Genomic DNA, 24,282 nt, shown 5'->3' with positions numbered 1-24,282 from the left:
AACTCAATGCATTTAGGCATGTAGACATGGTCAAGACGATCTGCTGCAGTTCAAACAAAGCATCAGAATGGGGAAGAAATGTGATTTAAGTGACTCTGAATGTGGCATGGTTGTTGGTGCCAAACAGGCTGGTCTGAGTATTTCAGAAACTGCTGATCTACTGGGTTTTTTACGAACAACCATCTCTAGGGTTTACAGATGGTTTATGCCATGAAAGATTAAGGCAGTTCTGAGGGCAAAAGGGGCTCCAACCAGGTACTGGTAAGGTGTACCTAATAAAGTGGTCAGTGGGTGTACAAATAATGGATACAATAATGTTGTAATATTATAAAACTACTGCTGAAATTGTACACATATACATCAAGAATGTATTCAGCTTTGCAAAATACAGCGTAATGAGAAAAACTCTGATAAATCAAGCGATATACATAGAAACCAAATAAACATTGGTTTATTTTCTTGACATTCTGTGATTTTTAAGTCATTTGGGTTTCTTTTTACAGTGGATTTTCATGTGTTTCTTAAACTGAGGCAATTTTGTGAAACTTTTAAGACACTGATCACATCTGTAAGCTTTCTCTTTAGTGTGAATCTTCTCATGTGTTTTCAGGTTTTGCGACAGACTGAATGTCTTGCCGCAGTGTGAACACACGTACGGTTTCTCTCCAGTGTGAATCCTCTGGTGCCGTTTCAGTTCTCCAGCTGTAATAAAAGTCTTCTCACACTCAAAGCACATATACTCTCTCACACCAGTGTGGATCTTTTGATGTGCTTTTAAACTTTGCTGACATTTAAATCTCTTCCTACACAATGAACATGAATAAGGTCTCTCCTTTGTGTGAACTCTAAGATGTTTCTTCAGCTCTGAAGCTCTCAAAAATGTTTTGCCGCATTGATCACATTTGTGTGTTTTCTCTCCAGTGTGGATCAACATGTGTTTATTAAGGTTTGATAAACATCTGAAACTCGTCCCGCACTTAACACATGTGAACGGTTTCTCTCCAGTGTGAATCTTCATGTGTTCATTAAGGGTTGATAAACGTCTGAAACTCGTCCCGCACTGATCACATGTGAACTGTTTCTCTCCAGTGTGGATCATCATGTGTTGATTAAGGGCTGATGATTGTCTGAAACTCGTCCCGCACTGAACACATGCGAACGGTTTCTCTCCAGTGTGAATCTTCTTGTGTTCATTTAAGGCTGACGATTGTCTAAAACTCGTCCCGCACTGAACACATGTGAACGGTTTCTCTCCAGTGTGAATCTTCTTGTGTTCATTAAAGGTTGACAAATGTCTGAAACTGGTCCCGCACTGAACACATGTGAACGGTTTCTCTCCAGTGTGGACCATCATGTGATTCCTGAGACTCTGTTTGCATCTCAGACTCTTTCCACAATGAGTGCAGGTCAAACATGTTTCATATTTTCCCTTCAGTGAGCCAGTTTTCTCTTTTGTCTCCTCCATCAGGCCTGAAATAAAAGTAAGAAACTGCATTTTAAATCAATCATCAATAAATCATGATCAATTTGGTGCTATTTTAAATTCATTCTATGAGCAAAGTACACTAATACTACAATCATTACTTTAAAGGGCTCCTATTTTACAAAGATTAAGTCTTTTGTGTCTCCTAAATGTGTTTGTAAAGTTTCAGCTCAAAATACCCATCAGATTATTTACATCTTTATGAATATGGGAAATTTGACGCTGTTTTTGTTGCCTGTGTCTTTAATGCAAATGAGCTAGTTCTCCCCGCCCACCATTCCCACTTGCGTGTCAGAGCCACTATCTCTCACTATTGCTCAGATACCTGTAGCCTACTCTTGCTGCATCTCACATAGATAAGCAGCACAGTGACAGACAAGAATGAAGTAGATCTCCCTTACTACAGTAAGAACTTCGCCAAAGGTTATTTGATATATTTGTTGTGGAGTTAATTAAAGCCTTTCTTGTTTATTAGATACTAGTACTTAGTTTAATAGTGACTTGTAACTGTTGTCACTAGTAACACATTTTTTTAAATTTCATTAATTTCAATGGGGATCTGTCATTGAGATATCAACCATTCAGTTTTGGTTAGTATGCATTCCAGCTGGGACTAGTACAAATTTTGATGTACTAGTAGGTAATCATTAGGTACTAGTACTTATTAAATAGATACTAGTACCTAATTAAGAGATACTGGTACTTATCTATTAAATACTAATATCTATTTAATAGGTACTAGTATCTATTGAATGAGTACTAGTATCTAATAAAAGCAAACTAGTGTCTAATGAGTAATCACTAGTATATTAAAAAAAAACACTAGTATCTAATGAATAAGCACTAGTATTTAAAAATAAGTACTAATAACATGAAAACTAGTAAGGTTTATAGATTAAATGTAAAAAAACGGCTTGCCACATTAACAAGTAATAGCCAAATACATAACAAATTACTGATATAAAGAGACAATGTGCTCAGTGACTTGTATGTGCTCAGTATTATTCACAGATGGGTGCTTTGCATACCAGCCAACACTCCCGTTTTTATAACTTAATAACTCACAATTCTGACTTTATAACTCGCAATTCTGACTTAACTCACAATTCTGACTTTATATCTCGCAATTCTAACTTAATCTCTCTGATTTAAATCAGCTCCACACAACTATTAAGGAACCACCAAGACTTAAAACACTTTTCTGGAAAAGGAGCACCGCATAACGGACGACCAAATACCTGAGTTTCTCCTGTCGTGCGAGTTTCTCTGATGCTTTGAAGAAGTCCTTTCGTTGGTGTAGAGTTTGCGATGCAAATCGGAGGATACGAGACGCAAAATAACAAACGTGGACTGAGTCGAGTCACGTGTGCACAGAAAGCGGTTTGCCCCTTTTCCCTTTCTTTGGAGAGCAACTGCTGCCGACTGCTCAATCCGAGGTACCCGCCTCGCCGTCGCGAGTTTTTTGGCGCACGTCAGCCCAATAGCGTGACATCAGAGCGAGGTAAAGGCAACTCGGACACATTTCTGACCCGGCATGCATCTTGCTGTGATCACCGGTGATCGATTCTGCACAGATTTTGGCCATCTCAAACAATACTTAAACTACTTTTGCTATAGGGCAGAGTATATAGCTTGCAAACAAGCAACCTGTGCAAACAAGGTGTCCTGCACAGCGATTTCTGACGCCAGACGTCCTGGCACCTATGGTCATTATTGTCAGACCAATAAGAAATAGGGTATTTAAGGGCAATCCCGTTCTTCAGCTGTGGCCCGTATGTTACATTAGAAATATTTAGTATTATACACTTGCCGGCCACTTTATTAGGTACACCTTACTAGTACCTGGTTGGACCCCCATTTGCCTTCAGAACTGCCTTAATCCTTCGTGGCGTAGATTTAACAAGGTACTGGAAATATTCCTCAGAGATTTTGCTCCATATTGACATGATAGCATCACCCAGTTGCTGCAGATTTGTCGGCTGTACATCCATAATGCGAATCTCCCGTTCCACCACATGCCAAAGGTGCTCTATTGGATTGAGTTCTGGTGACTGTGGAGGCCATTTGAGTACAGTGAACTCATTGTCATGTTCAAGAAACCAGTCTGAGATGATTCAAGCTTTATGACATGGTGCGTTATCCTGCTGCAAGTAGGCATCAGAAGATGAGTACAGGAAAGGACATGGTCAGCAACAATACTCAGGTAGGCTGTGGCATTGACACGATGCTCAATTGGTACTAAAGGGGCCAAGAAAATATCCCCTACACGATTACACCACCACCAGCAGCCTGAACCATTGATACAAGGCAGGATGGATCCATGCTTTCATGTTGTTGATGGCAAATTCTGACCCGACCATCTGAATGTGGCAGCAGAAATGGAGACTCATCAGACCAGGCAACGTTTCTCCAATCTTGTATTATCCAGCTTTGGTGAGCCTGTGTGAATTGTAGCCTCAGTTTCCTGTTCTTAGCTGACAGGAGTGGCACCCGGTGTGGTCTTCTGCTGCTGTAGCCCATCCGCCTCAAGGTTGGACGTGTTGTGTGTTCAGAGATGCTCTTCTGCAGACCTCGGTTGTAACGAGTGCTTATTTAAGTTACTGTTGCCTTTCTATCAGCTGAAACCAGTCTGGCCATTCTCCTCTGACATCAACAAGGCATTCTAGAAAATGTTCATGAAAAGTTTACAGGTTGTTTTGTTTTTATATAAAAATGTCTTTTATTTAAAGTGAAGGATACATTAGAATAGGGTGTTCAAATATACACAAGTTTGTAACCAAATATTCAATTATAAAGGTATGCTGTTCAAAAAGACATTAATGTGAGATAATTAAAGCACATTAGTTGAGACGACAGACGAATCAGTTTGCAGTTTTCAGCTTTTTCTTCTTGGTTTTAGCCATCTGAGGGAGAGGCATTTTGAAGGCAGTCCTATAAATAAAAAAAACATGATAGAAAGTTTGTTTAAAGCTGCCTGAAAAATGACTTATTAATCAGAAACATTTTAAAATGATGTTGTCAGACTCACTCGCATGTTGTGCAGATTGGACTGAAGTTGCAGAATACTGGAAAACAAAATGGAAAAATTGCCATATAGGATGTTATAATATATATATATATATATATATATATACATATACATATACATATATATATATATATATATATATATATATATATATATATATATATATATAAATTCATATATATATATATATAAACATATAAACATATATATATATATATATATATATATATATATAAACATATATATATATATATATATATATATATATATATATAAACATATATATATATATATATATAAACATATATATATATATATATATAAACATATATATATATATATATATATATATATATATATATATATATATATATATAAACAAACATGTATATATATAAACATATATATATTTATAAACATGTATATATATATATAAATAACCAGCACTATTTAACAGTTTTTAACAGCAGAATAAGCTTCTTTTAATAACATTTTCAAAAATCTTACTGATGCCAAACTTCTGACATGTAATGCAAGTATGTGTAGTCTGATAGAAACAGTATAAAGACATACTCGACAGGCAGACTGAACAGACGTATCCGATATCTATGAGGTTGCGGTGGCAGAAGCAAGCGGCTCTGTAGTCCACATGCACTGGAGGAGGCAGCAATAACTGTGAACGCTGCTCTGCGTCTGGTAAGAAAACCCACTGACACACAAACAACACTTACACTCAGACAACTTATGCAGTGTACAGTAACCTGTGTTTGGATCTGGTAAAGTTTTGCGCAGATATCTCACCAATAAATACTGTGTGAGAGCAACTTTCTGAGGAACTCTGAGATACAAGCCACCGGTAATGTCACAAGCCTGGTTAAAAGATGAAGAAAACACACATAGAGAAGGGGGAATTGATTCAGTCAATGCAGATGGATAGTGAAGTGTAAACATGGCAAAAAGGAAATGGGAAAGGTCTGATGCAGATCTGTTTAGTGGCACATAAGAGTGTGTATATAGGATTTACCATCAGAAATTTATTCAATTTATTTAATTACTTTATTTATTTGTTTGTTTAAAAACACAGAAAAAAATCCAGGATATTCTTTAAAAAACTGGAACTTAAAGTGTAAATATTTGCATAAATTTACATATCATTTATTTCCTTTAAAACAGATTCTTCTCCTGGCTGAAATTAAAATTTTATTTGTAATAATAAGTTTTTTTTACTTCTAAGTTTGTTTGTTTAAAAGCATTGAAAAAATTCAGGATATTCTTTAAAAAACTGGAACTTAAAGTGTAAAATTTGCATATATTTACATACCATTTATTTTCTTTAAAACAGATTGTTCTCCTGGCAGGATTTTTTGTTTTATTTGTATTAATTTGTTTATTTATTCATCAGTTTGTTTGTTTGTTTGTTTAAAAACACTGAAAAAAATCCAGGAAATTCTTTAAAAAAAAATGGAACTTAAAGTGTAAAAATTTGCATAAATTTACATACCATTTATTTCCTTTCGAACATATTGTTCTCCTATCTGGAATTTTTATTTTATTTGTATTAATTTGTTTATTTATTTATCAGTGTGTTTGTTTGTTTGTTTAAAAAACACTGAAAAAAATCCAGGACATTCTTTAAAAAACTGAAAAGAAATCAACGATATTCATAAAAAAAAGGAACTTAAAGTGTAAAAATTTGCATAAATTTACATACCATCATTTACATACCAATCGTCCCCTGGCTGGAATTTTTATTTTATTTTGCTTGTTGAAAATTGATGAGATTAATTTTGACACGTTTATATTCAATTTAAACTTTTATGTTGTAAAAAAAACAACAAAAAAAATGACAATTTGAACCAATAAGACATTGTTTGGATTATTTTTGCACCATTATTTGATTAGTTATTAATAATCATTTACTACTAATATATTTTGGTGTATTTAATTACATACATTTCATTAAGTTATTTTTAATTGACGGTTATTAATTTTGTAAATACAGGCACTGTGTGACAAAGACTCAAATGGTGTCTAAAATGGTAAATATTAATTTAAATACTGAGTAATATTAATTAATCACTCGTAATTACTATATGGTAGGGTTAGAATGCACTTTATAATTAGTAACTCAGCATTATTGATTGTAATTACTAGAGCTTGTGCATGGAACAAATAAACAGTATCACTTTAATTTAAGGTGGCGTAGTGACACACGTGCACTTACTATAGTTATTAAAATAAATTATGTTTATTGTATTTAGGAACAAGAAACTCTACATGTTAATATAATTATAACAACATATTATTATAACATAAGTTACCATGTTATTACAGTTATTAAAATGTAGAGTTTCTTGTATAAAAGTTTAGTTTATCCTGTAAACAATTTATATTATTATATTTTAAAAATATTTTTGGGGAACCAAGTTACCTTATTTAATTTGTCATGTTCATTATAGTACTATATTCATTATTTCACACAAATAAGTAAATTATGCATAATTACATGTAACTAAATTCATTATGTATGTATTCATTATGTAATGTATTCATTAAAATAACTGTAGTAGTTAAATGAAGTTACATTGTAACTATGTCAGCTTAAAGTGTAAGCAAATAAAGTGTTAACCCTAAATGTAAGCAGAAAATACATTGTAATAACCCAATTTTATCAGCAACTATAGCTATTATACAAAATTATAAAGTGGTTTTACACACTGATTAAATAAAATACCTGCTGTAGAAGTCCAGAGTCCGAGTCCAGCACACAGGCATCAATCAGGATATTCTTAGGGAATTACATTTAATAACAGTAGTGTTATCAAACATTAAAAAAGACACAATTTTAATTAGGGCTGCACCATACTGGAAAATGTGTGATATTATTAAGTATTGCGATAACGATAAGATTTCCCCTACGGCCACAGCCATGTCAACCTGCAGTCTGTGTAAGTCCTAATGCCCCAGTAAAGTGAAGGGGACACTATACTGTCAGTGGGCGCCGTCTTTCAGATGAGACGTTAAATCGAGGTCCTGACTCTCTGTGGTTAATAATAATCCCATTGCACTTCTCGTAAGGAGTAGGGGTGTAACCCCGGAGTCCTGGCCAAATTCCCTCCATTGGCCCTTACTCATCATTTCCCATCATAATTTTTCAGATCTAATTAATTCTATTGCAGACTAAGAACTGCAAACATTTAGTCTTTAAAACACTATTAGTGAAAACCTCTGCAGACACCCTACTGAAAAAAACAGCTTAAACCAGCCTAGGCTGGTTGGCTGGTTTTAGCTGGTTGACCAGCCTAGTTTTAGAGGGGTTTTGGCCATTTCCAGGCTGGTTTCCAGCTATTTCCAGCCTGGTTTTAGCTGGTCAGGATGGAAAATGACCAGTTAAAACCAGCTTGACCAGCCTAGCCAGGCTGGGAGCCCAGCCAAAACCAGCTATGTCCAGCTTAAACGAGGCTGGTCAAGCTGGTTTTAGCTAGTCATTTTTCAGCCTGACCAGCTAAAACCAGGCTGGAAATAGCTGAATATGATATATTGACAAAGCAAAAAAGAACAAGAATAAATAAAGGTGTGCCTTTGTGTGTTTTAAAGTGTGTATGTACTTGAATGGTGGGAGATGGGTAAAGAAATCTACTGGCTTTAGTTTTTCCACACAATAAAAACTACAATTCAGACAGCTACAAGGTTCAAAACGAGTAAACACTCTTTAAAACAGCTAAACTTAATTGAGACATTTGCCAAGAGGCCTAAAACTAATGAGACAAATACTGATCCCCCACAGTCTTATCAGCACCTGAGGCGGGGGAACTGTTTCTTTCATCAGACAGATCAGGGGGAGGTGGATGAGGGGAGGTTTGGGGTGATCGCGAGCTGAAGAGCGGGGCACTTCTGTTCATTTTGGAAGGGCACTTTCTATCCAAGTCTAAAAAGGGTGCAACAGGGAAACGGTTTAATATAGGCTTCTCTGAAACTGAATATTTCACTTTAATTTTATTTAGGCTAGTTATTATTTTATTTGACAAGTTTGTGATTCGGCATTGTTGAAGCATAGCGGATTTGTTTTGAAGCACTTCACCTCAAATGTTATTAGTTCTTTTATTTTATCTAGAAGAAAACTTACCAAGAAAAATATTTAAACAGAGACTAACAATATCCGAAATCCATTTTAAAAAGATATTTTACAAGAAAAATATCATAGTATATTTTAGTTTGAGGCAGTCCATTACTCAACTGTGCGGGTGGATGATTTTCGGTCAGTGGAAAGTAAGGATTTAATGAATGCTTAATTGTATTGTATCACAATCTTCTGTCATATATTTGCAAATATTTTATTATGTCATAATTTTAAAGATTACGTATTGAGCGTCTGGGTTTTCCTTGCTGCTGATGTGCTTTTATTACATTTAGATTTCAGCGAAATAATAAAACTAAAAAAGAAACGAATTATGTCAACGGATGCCCTTAAATAAAGTAGCCTTTGACAGTAAGCATCAGTATTTCTTGACATGATTGGGGGAAGGGGGCGGGGCGGTACTGGATTTGTGCGTACCTTGGAATAAAATCCTGCAGGTCCCACCTGCTCTGCGATACTTATATTGCATATACTAGTATCACGATAATGATACTCTTGCGATGTATTGTGCAGCCCTCATTTATAAATATTTCAGTAATTCTGCTCACCTTCTTCTGTGCTGCAAAAATCACATTCATGAAGTTCATGTACTGAGATGTAGAATCCTCAGCAGCTTTAATTACCTGAAATCATAATGAAAGAAATGTCTAAATATTACTATTTATGCAAATATAACTAAATATTACATGTCTAATTTTTTGACCCCTCCCCCTCAAAAAGTGCTTACCAATATCCTCGATTTCACCTCCTGACCAGCTAAAGTAAACACATGAGAGTTCAGTTAGAGCATTAAAACATTATATTATATATATATATATATATATATATATATATATTTATTTATTTATTATAGGTGGGCATAGATTTTTTTAATCTAGATTAATCTCACTGTAATCTTGGAGTTAATCTAGATTAAAATGGCTCATTTGAATTTGCCGAAGGCATTCAGAATATGTGTGTCACCCAAATAATTACTAAATATAAGTCTTTGAGAACGAGTTTCTCAAGCCAGGTGGCGCATTACACCAGGGGCTCATCTCCTGTTTCCAAAATGCATCACAAACTGATTGAGAAACTTATCTACTATGATAACTGGTGATGAAAATAAATAATGTTCAAAAAGATGTACTTGTGTTTACTAACTGTTTATATTCGATTAAACATGAATTGTGAACTGTAGGCCTACACAAGCTCCAAACAGCGATTCTTGATGACCTTAATCTGACTAAAGTCATAACTGAACTAAACAGAAATGTAATTAAGACATGTGGAGTATGCAGATATTAGTGGCATTATTGAAGTAAACACCGCAATCAAACTATTACCGTCATGTAGGACTTTTCACCATATTTTCTGACAAGATCCACACACACAGCTGTCAGTAAAGGACCAAACACACACACACCTCAAAATGCTGAAGTTTTTTTCTTTACTTTCAGCGTGTGTTATTAAATTCTAATACCCCAGTTTGTCATGGGGACATGCATGAAATCTTCGTGAGTTAAAGTGAAACGGCCGAACTGCAGTTAAAGTCACCCAAAATTACAGTAAACTCTAACATGAAAGCACGTCACGATAACACCTTAATTATACTATTGTCTATTAAGGCAAATAACTAGATTACAGATGTCCATGTAAGCGTAGTCAGTAGTGTCTTTAGAGTAAGTGAAAGATCCAGAAGGGCATCCTGCTAATTTGATTCAGAAGGGTACTTTGTTTGTCAGACGGCTCACCGGTCAGGTATACATCCGCGCTAAAATATCAAGGTGAAAGTCATCATAGCTTGCGTAGAATAGACCCAGCTCCCAACTCAACTTTGAGAATAGATTAACGCCGATTTTTATTATCGTGCGATAAGAGTCTCGCATTAATGCAGATAACGGCCCACCACTAATATACATGTAATAATAAGTGATGAATCTTTTGAGCATCACAAACCACATGAAACACAATAAATTGATAAAACCCATGTTTATATCAATAAATCAATAAATAAACTTACAATACATACAGCTGAAGTCAGAATTATTCGCCCTCCTGTGATTTTCTTTGTCAATTATTTCCCAAATGATGTTTAACAGATTCAGGAATTTTTCACAGTATTTCCTCTAATATTTTTTCTTCTGGAGAAAATCTTATTTGTTTTATTTTGTCTAGAATAAAAGCCATTTTTATTTATATATTACAAAAAAAAACATTTTATGGTCAATATTATTAGCCCTCTTAACCCCTTTGTTTTGGATTGCCTACAGAACAAACCACTGTTATACAATAACTTGCCTAATTACCCTAACTTTAACCCAATTAACCTAGTTAAGCCTTTAAACGTCACTTTTAGCTGAATACTAGTGAAAGACTACACATTTTTTTAAATATGTAAAATACAGTTTCATGTCTCCAAAGTAATGCAAATGATCAGTACAAAGCTGTGTCTATTATCTAACAAATGGCTAGGTAACACGATCAAGCTGGTCAAGTGGCAGGACAGGTTCTGACTCCAGTACTTAATTTGCACGAAAATGTATCATGAGTGGGTACTTATTTGCTGATGAGATCGGGACTGGAAAAAATGCATTTTACCCTGCTGACAACAACACTTCATTTGCATGTCTTGTTTAGGTGTTCCCACCTATACAGTTGAAGTCAGAATTATTAGCCCCCCTGTTATGTTTGATGTTTTCTTTGTCTATTTTTATTTTTTTTTTCTCACCCTCCTCTCTGCTTGTTTAGTCTTTAGGTTTCTTATTGGTTTACCATTCTGTCCATCATCATTATGACTGTGTCGGTTCTCCACCAATCCCAGGACGAGCCACAAGGATTTAAAGCTCCGACAGACCAATGTGTGGGGTGCGCTCTGCCTCGGCGTACCATTTGTGCTCCACGCAATTTGATTGTGCTATGCTTCGGCTGTTTAGTGATTTATTACCTCAGTTTACTGTGGTAATTCGAGTTTGCTTGTTGAACTCCGTTGGCTTTAAGTAACATAATGTGATGGTTGTTGTGTGGTTCTAAACTAAGCTTTGACCGTCTTATCCGGTTTGTTTTAGTTTCGATTGATGTTTTGTTAGATTAGTTTGAGTGTTTTGCCAGTTGTGTATTTTGGGTTTTGTAGCTTTAATTAGTTTAGTTCGGGTGTCGTATACACCAAGGGGCAACCTCCCGCTCTCCCTCGGGAAGCCAATACGGAAGTAACTAAAACTGCAATTCATCGACTCGCCTTGGGGGGCTGGCTCCAGGAAGTCCAGGTCATTTCTGACTGCAATGGGAAATTGGCCATTTTTACAGCTGATAAAAACATGTTTACAGCCTGGTACAAATGATGGCTTTGGTGCATATAGCCATGATTACCTCCATGACAACTGTGAGGGGGGTGAATTTTTTTTATAACTCATCCGTTTCGTTTTATTAAGTTATATTAAGTCTGCATAATTAAGGGCGTGGCCACTTGAGTGACAGCTAGGTCTCGCTGCTCGCCTCCTGAGCTGATTACGGCTAATTAGCCGATAAACTCGGCATATACATCGCATTTTTGTGTTGGTTAATGCTTCTTTACACAGTCAATTGCCTTTTGGGATTATTTCCTACAATTATCAGATGATATGGGATGCTGTGTGCACTTAATTGTGCTCACAAACCATTCACGTGGCCTCCGTTTCCCTGGTGAGTAAAGTTATATACTTATACAATTATAAATGTGTGTTTTATTTAAGATCATTTATCATTTATAATGTTCTTTAGAGCTGTAATGCCCTCCAGAATCTGACAGATTGATTAGCTGTAGGCTATAAAAAAGTCATATGAAGCGTCATACAGTGTTATGCCTGGATTTCATCAACAGTCTTGGATTTACTAACACAGACTATGTTTGAAGTGTTTGGACATATTTCGGGTTTTCCTCCTGTTGAAAAACGTCATAAGAACAATGCTTAGTGGCTCAATGTATTACTACAGTGTTTTTAAAAGTCTAAACACTTTATTGATATAGTGTAAAGCCAAGCACATGTGGTCAGAACACAGACGAGTCGCAGGTAATGAAGTATCAAGCGTTTCTCCCAAAGTAAGCTCTGTCTAAACCAGGTCCAAGCAAAATGCCAGCAGGTGTCTGTAGCTCAGCTCACTTTCCGCCATTTTGCCCTTGTTTGGTATCCCGCCGTGGGTGCGATGACGCGCGAACAAAATGGCGATGGTTGGCCGCGCCTACTTTTAGCTTCATTTGCGCTCTTCAGAAACCTATGGGTGACGTCACAGATGCTACGTCCATATATTTTACAGTCTATGGTATACACTGAAGATTTCGGTGTTTATTTGTATTTATTTTTGACGCCTAGTTTAGACTTTAGTTTTAAGGATTGTTTTGTTTTGTTAATTTCTTTGATTTGGCTTCCACTCGTTGTTTTTGTTTAAAGATAATTATAAATGTTTCTTTCTTTCTTTTTCCTCTCCCATTACTGTTACATAATTCTCAACTATTGAGTAAAAAGCTTAGAGAATTGATTCCTGCCTCACCCTTGATCTGTCGCACACATTACACCTGTCTCACTTAAATGTTACAGCATCCCACTAAAACATCTTTAAAATGTAACACCCGCTTTCAATTATTTTCTCTTTTTTTTAAATATTTCCCAAATGATGTTTAACAGAGCAAGGAAATTTCCACAGTATGTCTGATAATATTTTTTCTTCTGGAGAAAGTTTTATTTGTTTTATTTCGGCTAGAATAAAAGCAGTTTTTAATTTTTTAAACACCATTTTAAGGTCAATATTATTAGCCCCTTTAAGCTATATTTTTTTCAATAGTCTACAGAACAAACCATCATTATACAATAACTTGCCTAATTACCCTAACCCGCCTAGTTAACCTAATTAACCTAGTTAAGCCTTTAAATGTCGCTTTAAGCTGTATAGAAGTGTCTTGAAGAATATCTAGTCTAATATTATTTACTGTCATCATGGCAAAGATAAAATAAATCAGTTATTAGAGATGAGTTATTGAAACTGTTATGATTAGAAATGTGCTGAAAAAAATCTCTCCGATAAACAGAAATTGGGGGGGAAAATTATTCTGACCTCAACTTTATGTTTGTGTGGGGTGTATATAAACAATATTTTATAATACTTATTAATATTGATTATTATTGTGCATAGTTTTATGAATAAATGTGTTATTGTATGTTCAAGGGGAAGCGGTTTACCTTGTACGTCCTTTGAGATTCGATTAATGTCTGAGTCAAATATTAATGAAAACATAAGCAGTCTGTGGATATATATATATATATATATATATATATATATATATATATATATATATATATATATATATAAAGCAGTGTTAGAGGATACAGCACAGAGCTCTGGCCAGAGACACAGCCAACAGTGTTTCCGTCTGACTTCCACTGACCTCCGCTGTTAATCAAGAAAATAACGTTATTATAATGCTGCATCATCACCACAGAAAGCAAAACACACAGTGACAATAATAGCATTAGATATTCAAGGGCTATTTCCTTCATCCATTCATTTTCCTTTGGCTTAGTCCCTTTATTCATCAGGGGTCGCCACAGCGGAATGAACCGCCAACTATTCCAGCATATGTTTTACGCAGCGGATCCCACATGAAACCCATCACTGGGAAACACCCATACACATTCATTCACACTCATACACTACAGCCAATTTAGTCTATTCAATTCCCCTATAGCGCATGTGTTTGAACTGTGAGGTAAACCGGAGCACCCGGAGGAAACCAACGTCAACACGGGGAAAACATGCAAACTCCACAGAGAAATGCCAGCTGGAACAGCAGTGACTCAAACCAGCGCCCTTCTTACTGTTAGACGACAGTGCTAACCACTAAGCCATTGTGCCACCAATCTATTAACCAGTATAACAAAATGATCTAACCTTTTTCCATCAGATTCCTGATCTCCTCTGCAAACAGATCATTGGTGACTGAGAGAAGCTCATATTTGCCGTCGGGGTTTGCAGAGATTTCCTCCCCAGATCTCCACTGCTTACTGGGATACAAGAAGTGGCTTGGAAACACAACAACAGCATTGTTTGAGTATGTTCTTGATACACAGTTGAAGTCAGAATCATTAGCCCCCCTTTAATTTATTGTTTTTGTTAATATATTTCCCAAATGATGTTTAACAGAGCAAGGAAATTTTCACAGTATGTCTGATAATATTTTTTCTTCTGGAGAAAGTCTTATTTGTTTTATTTCGGCTAGAATAAAAGCAGTTTTAGATTTTTTAAAAACCATTTTAAGGTCAAAATTAATAGCCGCTTTAAGCTATATTTTTTTCCGATAGTCTACAGAACAAACCATCGTTATACAATAACTTTACTAATTACCCTAACCTGCCTAATTAACCTAGTTAAGCCTTTAAATGTCACTTTAAGCTGTATAGAAGTGTCTTGAAGAATATCTAGTCAAATATTATTTACTGTCATCATGGCAAAGATAAAATAAATCAGTTATTAGAAATGAGTTATTAACACTATTATGTTTAGAAATGTGAAGAAGAAATCTGCTCTCCGCTAAACAGAAATTGGGGAAAAAAAAATAAACAGGGGGCTAATAATTTTGACTTGAACTATATATATATATATATATATATATATATAAACATGTTTTTTTTTTATCCTGGACTGATCATATGCCTAATATATAAAATAATTGTCTACGTTTACCTTTCTTGATATAGGCTAGCGATGACAGCTAGTTTGTTGGTCCTTGACATGACCAAATGAGCATTTGCCAGGACCATCAAACTGTCCAAACATGTTGAAAGGGTGAACTGAAGAAAAAGAAATAAACAGTTATTTGTTAGCGATAATAGTCCAAACATGGTAGATTATAGCAGTGTTTCCCAACCCTGTTCCTGAAGGCACACCAACAGTACACATTTTCAACCTCTCCCAAATCAAACACACCTGAATCAACTCATCAGAACATTAGAAGAGACTCCAACACCTGACACGAATGGGTTAGATAAAGGAGACATACAAAATATGTACTGTTGGTGTGCCTCCAGGAACAGGGTTTGGAAACACTGGATTATAGTAAATAAACAGTTGTTGCTAGAAGGGATACAGCTGCAGACAGAAGTTAATGAGAATTATTTATATTATTTATTTAACCCTCCTGTCATGTTCACATCCCGCCCCTTACTTTAGTGTTCCTGCTAAAAATTGACCGGTCTGTTTTAACTCCTCTTATATTAGCACAAAAACATTTTTCACCACCAAATTTGCACTTAACATTCTTTAGCTGCGAACACTGTCTCAAACTAGTATTTAACATCAACTTATACAAATAGGCACTGAAAATGTATTACGAAATGAACAACAGATATGAAAATACTTTGCTTCATTACCAATAGACAGCTCACTAAAATAAGTATCACAGGCTCTGACCAATCCATCTGAATAATTTATCAACCAGCAAAGCACAAACAAAGCAGTATCCCTTCCTGTGTACTGAGTGCTCCCATTTTTATTCAGGCCTTCAATTGGATTATATTACTAATGTAGGGAATAGTGACTGAGGATATAGACCAGAGGTGTCCAAACTCGGGCCGGGAGGACCGGTGTCCTGCAAAGTTTAGTTCCAACCTCAATCATAGACACACCTGGGCTAGCTAATCCAGCTCATACTAAAATCTGCAGGACACGGCCCTCCAGGCCCGAGTTTGGACACCATTGTTATAGACAGTGAGGATGAACACACAACTAGCACTAGTAATACTTTTGTCATTTTGACTGAGATGCTAATGGTCTAGTCCGATAAAATAATTGATGCCAGGTTAAGCTAAAAGTGCTCTTGCTAGACCCAGAGATTTGCAGAACGAAGATTGGCAGATTGCCCCAAGGACAACCCTAACAGTAATGTAAAATACTAATTATACCACCATTTTACCATTGTATGGTATACCATTATACCATATTATTTACCCATTTAATTAATATTTTATTAACATCTATTTAGACGCTTATAGTGATGTAAAAACAGTAAATACCGAGTGATATTCACAATATTTATTAAGTTACCCATTCAATTGTATTTTATTAACGTATACTTACAACCTAAGCCTCAGAGTAATGTAAAAACACTAATTATATTGAGTATTATTCACATTATTTATTAAATTACCCCTTAAACTGTATTTTGTTAATGTCTACTCTAGCCCAAACCCTAAGCCCAACCCTCACAGTAAAGGAAAAACAGTAATTATACCGAGTATTGATCATAATATTTATTAAATTACCCATTAAATTGTATTTTATTAACGTAAACGTACAACCCAAGCCTCAGAGTAATGTAAAAACACTAATTATATTGAGTATTATTCACATTATTTATTAAATTACCCCTTAAACTGTATTTTATTAACGTCTACTTAAGCCCAAACCCTAAGCAGAACCCTCACAGTAAAGGAAAAACAGTAATTATACAGAGTATTGATCATAATATTTATTAAATTACCCATTCAATTGTATTTTATTAACATATACTTACAACCCAACCCTCGGAGTAATGTAAAAACACTAATTATATTGAGTATTATTCACATTATTTATTAAATTACCCCTTAAACTGTATTTTATTAACGTCTACTTATGCCCAAACCCTAAGCAGAACCCTCACAGTAAAGGATAAACAGTAATTATACCGAGTATTGATCATATTTATTAAGTAACCCATTAAATTGTATTTTATTAACGTCTACTTACAACCCAACCCTCAGAGTAATGTAAAAACACTAATTATATTGAGTATTATTCACATTATTTATTAAATTACCCCTAAACTGTATTTTATTAACGTCTACTCTAGACCAAACTCTAAGCCCAACCCTCACAGTAAAGGAAAAACAGTAATTATACCGAGTATTGATCATAATATTTATTAAATTACCCATTAAATTGTATTTTATTAACGTCTACTTCACCCCAAGCTTAATATACTCAAAATATATCTAATATATATATATATATATATATATATATATATATATATATATATATATATATATATATATATATATATAATTATTGTTGAACAACGTGACAAAAGTTATGTTATATTGACGTGAGTATCCGCAGCTGTATCCCTTATAGACCTTACTTAATATAAAGTAAACAACATTAAACTGACCTTCGGCTCCCGCTGCGCCTGCTGACCCCACCAGACAGGGTTCACATCCAGCACTATGACCAGAATATTAATCTCATCGTCTGCAAAACAACAACACGCGGAATTATTATATTAATGTTTTGTGTGTTTATTGTTGGAGCATTTTCATCTTCTTACACAAAAAAACCCGAGAGATCGAAAAACTGTTAAACAATTAATGTATGGTGTTTATATGATTTACAAACCCGAAGCCATTGCTGCGATTCCCGAGTCTTTAAATTGATATAAAACTGTATTTATTTGCTGTTTTCTCCAATATGTTGAAAGTTGTGCTGCTTAGATTCATGATGAAGTCTTCTTCTATTTATTCAATGGAAGGATTAAACTCGGCGGAGCGCCGCCTGCTGTACTGGAGCGGGAAATTATTTTATTTTATTTTATTTTATTTTATTTTATTTTATTTTATTTTATTTTATTTTATTATTTGTTTTATTTGTTTTATTTTATTTTATTTTATTTTTGTTTTATTTTATTTTATTAATTTATTATTTATTTTTGTTTTGTTTTATTTTATTTTTATTTTTGTTTTATTTTTATTTATTTATTTTATTTTATTTTTTATTTGGTTTATTTTTATGTTTTTATTTATATATTTTTATTTTATTTTATTTTATCCACTACCCTTCGGCCTTCCAGATGCAATATTTTATTTTATTTTATTTTGTTTTACTTTTTTTATTTTATTTTATTTTGTTTTACTCTTTTTATTTTATTTTGTTTTACTCTTTTTATTTTATTTTACTTTATTTTCATTTCATTTAATTTACTTTATTTTTATTTTATTATATTATATTATTTTTATTTTATTTTATTTTACTCTTAGTTTTATTTTTTATTTATTTTTATTTATTTTATGTTATTTTACTAATTTTATTTTACTAATTTTATTTATTTTATTGTTAATATTATTATTATTATTATTATTATTATTATTATTATCATTATTATGATTATTATTTTATTTTATTTATTTTTATTTATTTTATTTTATATTACTTTATTTTTTATTTTATTTTACTTCATTTTTATTTTATTTTATTTCATTTTTTGTTACTCTTTTTATTATTATTTTATTTTATTTTACTAATTTTATTTTATTTATTTTATTTATTTTATTTATTTTATTATTATTATTATTTTATTTTACTAATTTTATTTTATTTTATTTATTTTATTATTATTATTATTATTATTAATTTATTTTACTAATTTTATTTTACTCATATTATTTTATTTATTTTATTTATTTATTATTATTATTATTATTATTATTTTATTTTACTCATTTTATTTTATTTTATTTTATTTATTTTATCATTATTTTATTTTATTTTATTTTATTTTATTTTATTTTATTTTATTTTACTCACTATCCTCCGGCATTCCAGACGCAATATTTTATTTAATTTTAATTTAGTTTATTTATTTATGTTGCAGAGACAACTAAACATTTTTTTCAGGCCCTGAAATTAGACTCTACGGTTCACGGTTTGGCTCCAGGTAGACACATGGACTTTCCAAGTTTTAATAATATCATATACAGCAAAATAAACATTTTTAAAATAATATATAACATGTATGTATGTGTCTATATTTATAATATGTATTTGTATTATTTTACTTTGAAAAAATATATCATTAGCAGTATATTATTAATACTTTGCATGAGGATTTCGTGATATTTTAGATGCTCATTATTTAGTTCTATTAAGTTACGTTAATTAATGTATTTCCAACTTATTAAAGTACTATATTTATTTCTTATTCACACAATTAATAAATCAATTATTAATATTAAATTAATTTGAGTTCTTTTTGCACTAATTAATTTATTTGCCATAATAATATTTTTAAAAATTCGATTATTAATTATTGTTATTGTGTTATTATACAGCTTGAAAACGCCCCTGTAGTAGAGAATTGAACAAATGATTCTGCTGTTTTTCTGCTGTCCAGCAGGGGCGCTACATGAAACGACTGTTCACTCGCCATAAAACAACGAAGAAGAAGAAAGTGAGCATGTCCACTTGTTCGCTGTAAATAGCCTCTAATTTGAAACACACTAGTAAAATAGATGTTATTCAGTTGCTGAAAGTGATCGTATGAAACAAATGGTTAAAACAAACATTCTCTTGTAGACAAACTCTAAATATTTCGTCGGACTGGACGTCAGAGAGTGTCATGAGAGATCGTTGCATCAGCGACAATATTATTATTAGCTCGTGAATCTCAAAATTTGACAGATATTTGAGAGACAAAGTGCTTTCAACATGGAGGAAAGAGGTGAGTTTGACAACAACACACGACAGAAAACACTTAATAATGATCCAGAGATGATTTTGTGTTATTCGCGTAGCTGCTTTGTTTTTTGAGCCTCTTATGTTTCATTATGAATTATATTATGATCAGTTGTGATGTTATTTTGATTGGTAACGCAAGACATTTATGCTGATTTTCGACCTGTTTGATTGACACATAATATCAACAATAATTGAGGACATTTTGTGAGTCCACGTGTGTTTGTACAGCTAATGCATTATGGGAACATCTAAAGACTTTGTTGATAAGGAGATTATTAATATTTCCTTTATTTAATTATCTAAAGGTGCAAGTGTCATGGTGTTTAAATGGATGATTATATCTGATCTTAGTCTGTGTTATGAAACCTGTTCCTTATTAATTTTAGGATTTGACTTTCTTGTTCACTCGATATTTAATGTCTGAGTAATTGTTAAATGTTTTAACTTGTTTCTAATTGTAGTTATTTGTGGTTAAAGTTATGAATAGCTTTACTATTCTATACTGTAAGTCTAACATTTTACTATAAAGTTCAATGTAATATTAATTAATCCATCGGCTAGTGCTAAACACTATAAACCTAATATAACAGTAGAAGTAAGTCAGTGAATTATTTGAGTATTTCTCTCTTCCAGAACTGGTGGAGTATTTCCGAGGGCAGATCAGAGAAGATCCGGATGTGGCTTCAGCGGTGGCTGCGATTCGATCACTGCTTGAGTTCCTAAAGAGGGATCAGAGTGAGTTTGTGCTGTTTGACATTCAGCTTTGGATGCTTGATGTGGATGTAAACTGATGTGAAAAGATACTTGACATAGATGTGAACCAATGTAAACCTATGCTTGATGTGGACGTGAAACGATGTAAACAGAAGTGAACTGATGCTTGATGTGAACTGATGTGGGTGTGATCTGATGCTTGATTTGGATGTGAACTAATGTGAACCGATACTTGAAATAGATGTGAACTAATGTGAGCTGGTGCTTGATGTGGATGTCACCTGATGTAAACCGATTCAACTGGATGTCAACTAATGAGAACTAATACTTGATATAGATGTGAATCAATGAGGGTATGAACCGATGCTTGAAGTGAACTAATGTGAATTAGTTACTTGATATACATGTAAACTAATAGATAGATGTTATATAGTACTATAGATGTGATATATACACTATAGATGTGAACCAACTCTTGATGTGATTGTGAACCAATGTGGGTGTGAACTGATGCTTGATGTGGATGTGAACTATTGTAAACTGATACTTGATATAGATGTAGACCAAAGTGAACCGATGCTTGTTGGGATGTGAACCGACTCTTGATGTGTACCAGTGTGGGTGTGAACTGATGCTTGATGTGGATGGGAACTAATGTGAAGCAATACTTGATTAAGATGTGAACTGATGTGAACCGATGCTTGATTGGATGTGAACTCATTTGAGCCGATGCTTGATTTTGATGTGATACAATGTAAACTGATGTGAACCAATGCTTGATGTGGATTTAAAACCATGTGAACTAATGCTTGATTTGGATGTGAAATGATGTGAGCTGATGTGAACCAATGCTTGATGTGGATTTAAAACCATGTGAACTAATGCTTGATTTGGATGTGAAATGATGTGAGCTGATGTGAACCGATGCTTGATGTGGATTTGAAACCATGTGAACCGATGCTTGATGTGAATGTGAACCAATACATGATATAGATATGAAACGATATGAACCAATGCTTGATGTAAACCGATGCTTGATGTGGATGGGAACTAATGTGAAGCAATACTTAATTTGGATGTGAACTAATGTGAACCGATGCTTGATTGGATGTAAACTGATTTGAACCGATGCTTGATGTGGATTTAAAACTATGTGAACTGATGCTTGATTTGCATGTGAGCTGATGTGAACCAATGCTTGATGTGAATTTGAAACCATGTAAACCGATGCTTGATGTGGATGTGAATCAATTCTTGATCTTTACCGTTGCTGGATGTGAACCGATACATGATATAGATGTGAACCGATACATGATCCAGATATGAAACGATGCTTGATCAGGATGTGAAACGATATGAACCGATGCTTGATGTAAACCGATGCTTGTCCTCCTGCAGGTGAAACAATTCTGGGCCTTAGAGAGAACATGACTCAGGCCATTCACAGACTGCAGGAGGCTGATTCATCCGTCGCCGTGTCATCTGGAGGAGAATTATTCCTGCGCTTCATCAGTCTCACATCACTGGAACATCCGGTCAGTTTAACCTTTCACTCCATCTAGCAGATCTGTTCTGTTTTTATGTAGAAAAACTGTACTTTTAACCAGCTTACAGATTTTTACCATAGCATTTTTACTGTCCCTAAATATCACAGACATTTTTAACAACATGCAGGATAATGTACACCCAGCCAGGTGTACATCGCAAATAAAACTCTACAACAGCTGCTGATAAACCTGTCTGCCTTTATTCTGCGTGAACATTCGGCTGGATGTACATTATCCCTAACTTCAATATGATTTACGGATCATTTCCATGATTCCTCTTGTAATGTCTTTGTTTTCTGTTCACCAGGATCTCTCCCAGTGTAAGAATGTGATGATCGAGCGAGGTGAACTCTTCCTGAAGAAAATCTCCCTCTCCAGGGGGAAAGTGGGTAAACTCTGCCATACCTTCATCAAAGATGGAGCTGTAAGTACACTAGTCCACTAAAGACGAAATGGCGTGTTGTTTTAGCATTATATTGCTCAAATGTGACCCTTAAGAAAACCGTTTGTTAGCATAGAGACACAATTGTTTGAAAATCTGCTGAAGATTAGCATCTAAATATTGAGAATATTGCCTTTTAAAGTTGTTTAAGTTGCATATTACTAATCAAACATTGAGTGTTGACGTATTTATGGTAGGTAATTTGATTGAAGATGATCTTTACTTAATATTGTAATGATTTTTTGGGTAAAAGAAACATCTATAATGTTGACTCATGCAATGTATTGCTGACTTTGCCTGCAAATATATACCAATGCAACTTAAATCCCAAATCTGCTTTCCATGATTTGCAGAAAATCCTGACCCACTCCTCATCTCGAGTGGTCCTGAAGGTTCTGGAGAATGCAGCGGCTGATAACAAACGCTTCACAGTGTATGTGACTGAGTCACAGCCTGATTCAGCAGGGTGAGTCTTCATGCTGTTAAAATATGTATATTGCTTAAGGGGGCTAATAATATTGACCTTAAAATGGTTTTAAAAAATATTAAGAACTGCTTTTATTCTAGCCCAATTAAGACAAATTTATCTTTCTCCAAAAGAAAAAATATGATAGGAAATACTGTGAAAAATGTCTTGCGCCAATAGACATAATTTGGGAAATATTTAAAAAAGAAAAACTTCACAGGAGGGCGAATAATTCTGGCTTCAACTGTATATATATAAAAAAAGAAAGTAAAAACTGCTATGGTCATTATTATGAGTGTATATGGTATCTAATTTTTAAGTGTTGATGATTTATGCATGTTTTTTCCCCTGGTTCACCATAGTAAACTCATGGCTGAAAAACTCCGCAAGCTCAGCATCCCAGTCACAGTAGTGCTCGACGCTGCAGTCGGGTGAGTTTATCACCATGTGTTTTACATCAGTCATGCACTGCTTTCATTCCTCTACAAACTACAGAGGGTACGGAAAGTATTCAGACCCCCTTAATTTTTATTACTATTGTTATATTGCAGCCATTTGCTAAAGTCATTCAAGATCATTTTTGTCTCTATTAATGTACAAACAGCACCCCATATTGACAGAAAAACACAGAATTGTTGACATTTTTGCAGATTTATTAAAAAAAAAGCTGAAATATCACATGGTTCTAGATATTTAGTAGAAGCCATCTTTGATCTAATACAGCCATGAGTCTTTTTTTGGAAAGATGCAACCTGTTTTTCCACAGCTGGATTTGGGGATCCTGTGCCATTCCTCCTTGCAGATCCTCTCCAGTTCTGTCAAGTTGGATGGTGGACAACCATTTTTAGCTCTCTCCAGAGATGCTTAATTAGGTTTCAGTCAGGGCTCTGGGTGGGCCATTCAAGAACAGTCACAGAGTTGTTGTGAAGCCACTCCTTCATTATTTTAGCTGTGTGCTAAAACAG

At 34.0% G+C, this 24,282-nt stretch overlaps 3 protein-coding genes across 3 annotated transcripts in view; 1 reads left to right on the top strand and 2 right to left on the bottom strand.

Moving 5' to 3' along the window:
- On the bottom strand, positions 1-1,465 carry LOC130228686 (gastrula zinc finger protein XlCGF7.1-like). Its single transcript, XM_056457125.1, has one exon. The coding sequence runs from the start codon at positions 1,463-1,465 to the stop codon at positions 482-484; it is 984 nt and encodes a 327-aa protein (XP_056313100.1). The 3' UTR covers positions 1-481.
- A 2,715-nt stretch (positions 1,466-4,180) lies between these two features.
- On the bottom strand, positions 4,181-18,148 carry gtf2h3 (general transcription factor IIH, polypeptide 3). The gene is made up of 13 exons (XM_056457124.1): positions 18,034-18,148; positions 17,810-17,889; positions 15,343-15,449; positions 14,551-14,681; positions 13,990-14,052; positions 13,842-13,871; positions 9,377-9,405; positions 9,198-9,272; positions 7,246-7,299; positions 5,313-5,381; positions 5,085-5,220; positions 4,512-4,548; positions 4,181-4,414 (listed from the first exon to the last, which is right to left on the bottom strand). Exons 1-13 carry the CDS (start codon positions 18,041-18,043, stop codon positions 4,345-4,347), a joined length of 891 nt encoding a protein of 296 aa, XP_056313099.1. The 5' UTR covers positions 18,044-18,148; the 3' UTR covers positions 4,181-4,344.
- A 1,690-nt stretch (positions 18,149-19,838) lies between these two features.
- eif2b1 (eukaryotic translation initiation factor 2B, subunit 1 alpha) overlaps positions 19,839-24,282 on the top strand; it is an 8,350-nt gene continuing 3,906 nt past the window's right edge. The window contains exons 1-6 of the mRNA XM_056457123.1: positions 19,839-20,131; positions 20,782-20,883; positions 22,261-22,397; positions 22,717-22,833; positions 23,205-23,317; positions 23,680-23,748. Coding sequence (XP_056313098.1) covers positions 20,119-20,131; positions 20,782-20,883; positions 22,261-22,397; positions 22,717-22,833; positions 23,205-23,317; positions 23,680-23,748 — 551 coding nt within the window. The 5' untranslated portion in view covers positions 19,839-20,118. The remainder of the gene's footprint in view (positions 20,132-20,781; positions 20,884-22,260; positions 22,398-22,716; positions 22,834-23,204; positions 23,318-23,679; positions 23,749-24,282) is intronic.

Source organism: Danio aesculapii, chromosome 5, assembly GCF_903798145.1.
Source record: "Danio aesculapii chromosome 5, fDanAes4.1, whole genome shotgun sequence".
Classification (NCBI taxonomy): Eukaryota; Metazoa; Chordata; class Actinopteri; order Cypriniformes; family Danionidae; genus Danio; species Danio aesculapii.
This window is presented reverse-complemented; position numbering and strand designations above follow the sequence as displayed.

Bases quoted from the DNA above. Each gene is read 5' to 3' on its own strand.
- LOC130228686 (XM_056457125.1), bottom strand. From the start codon at position 1,465: ATGGAGGAGACAAAAGAGAAAACTGGCTCACTGAAGGGAAAATATGAA.
- gtf2h3 (XM_056457124.1), bottom strand. The intron at 14,682-15,342 runs GTAAACGTAGAC...TGTGTTTCCAAG, and splicing joins GCTAGCCTATATCAAGAAAG to CCACTTCTTGTATCCCAGTA. The intron at 4,549-5,084 runs GTATGTCTTTAT...TTTGTTTTCCAG, and splicing joins CTGTTCAGTCTGCCTGTCGA to TATTCTGCAACTTCAGTCCA.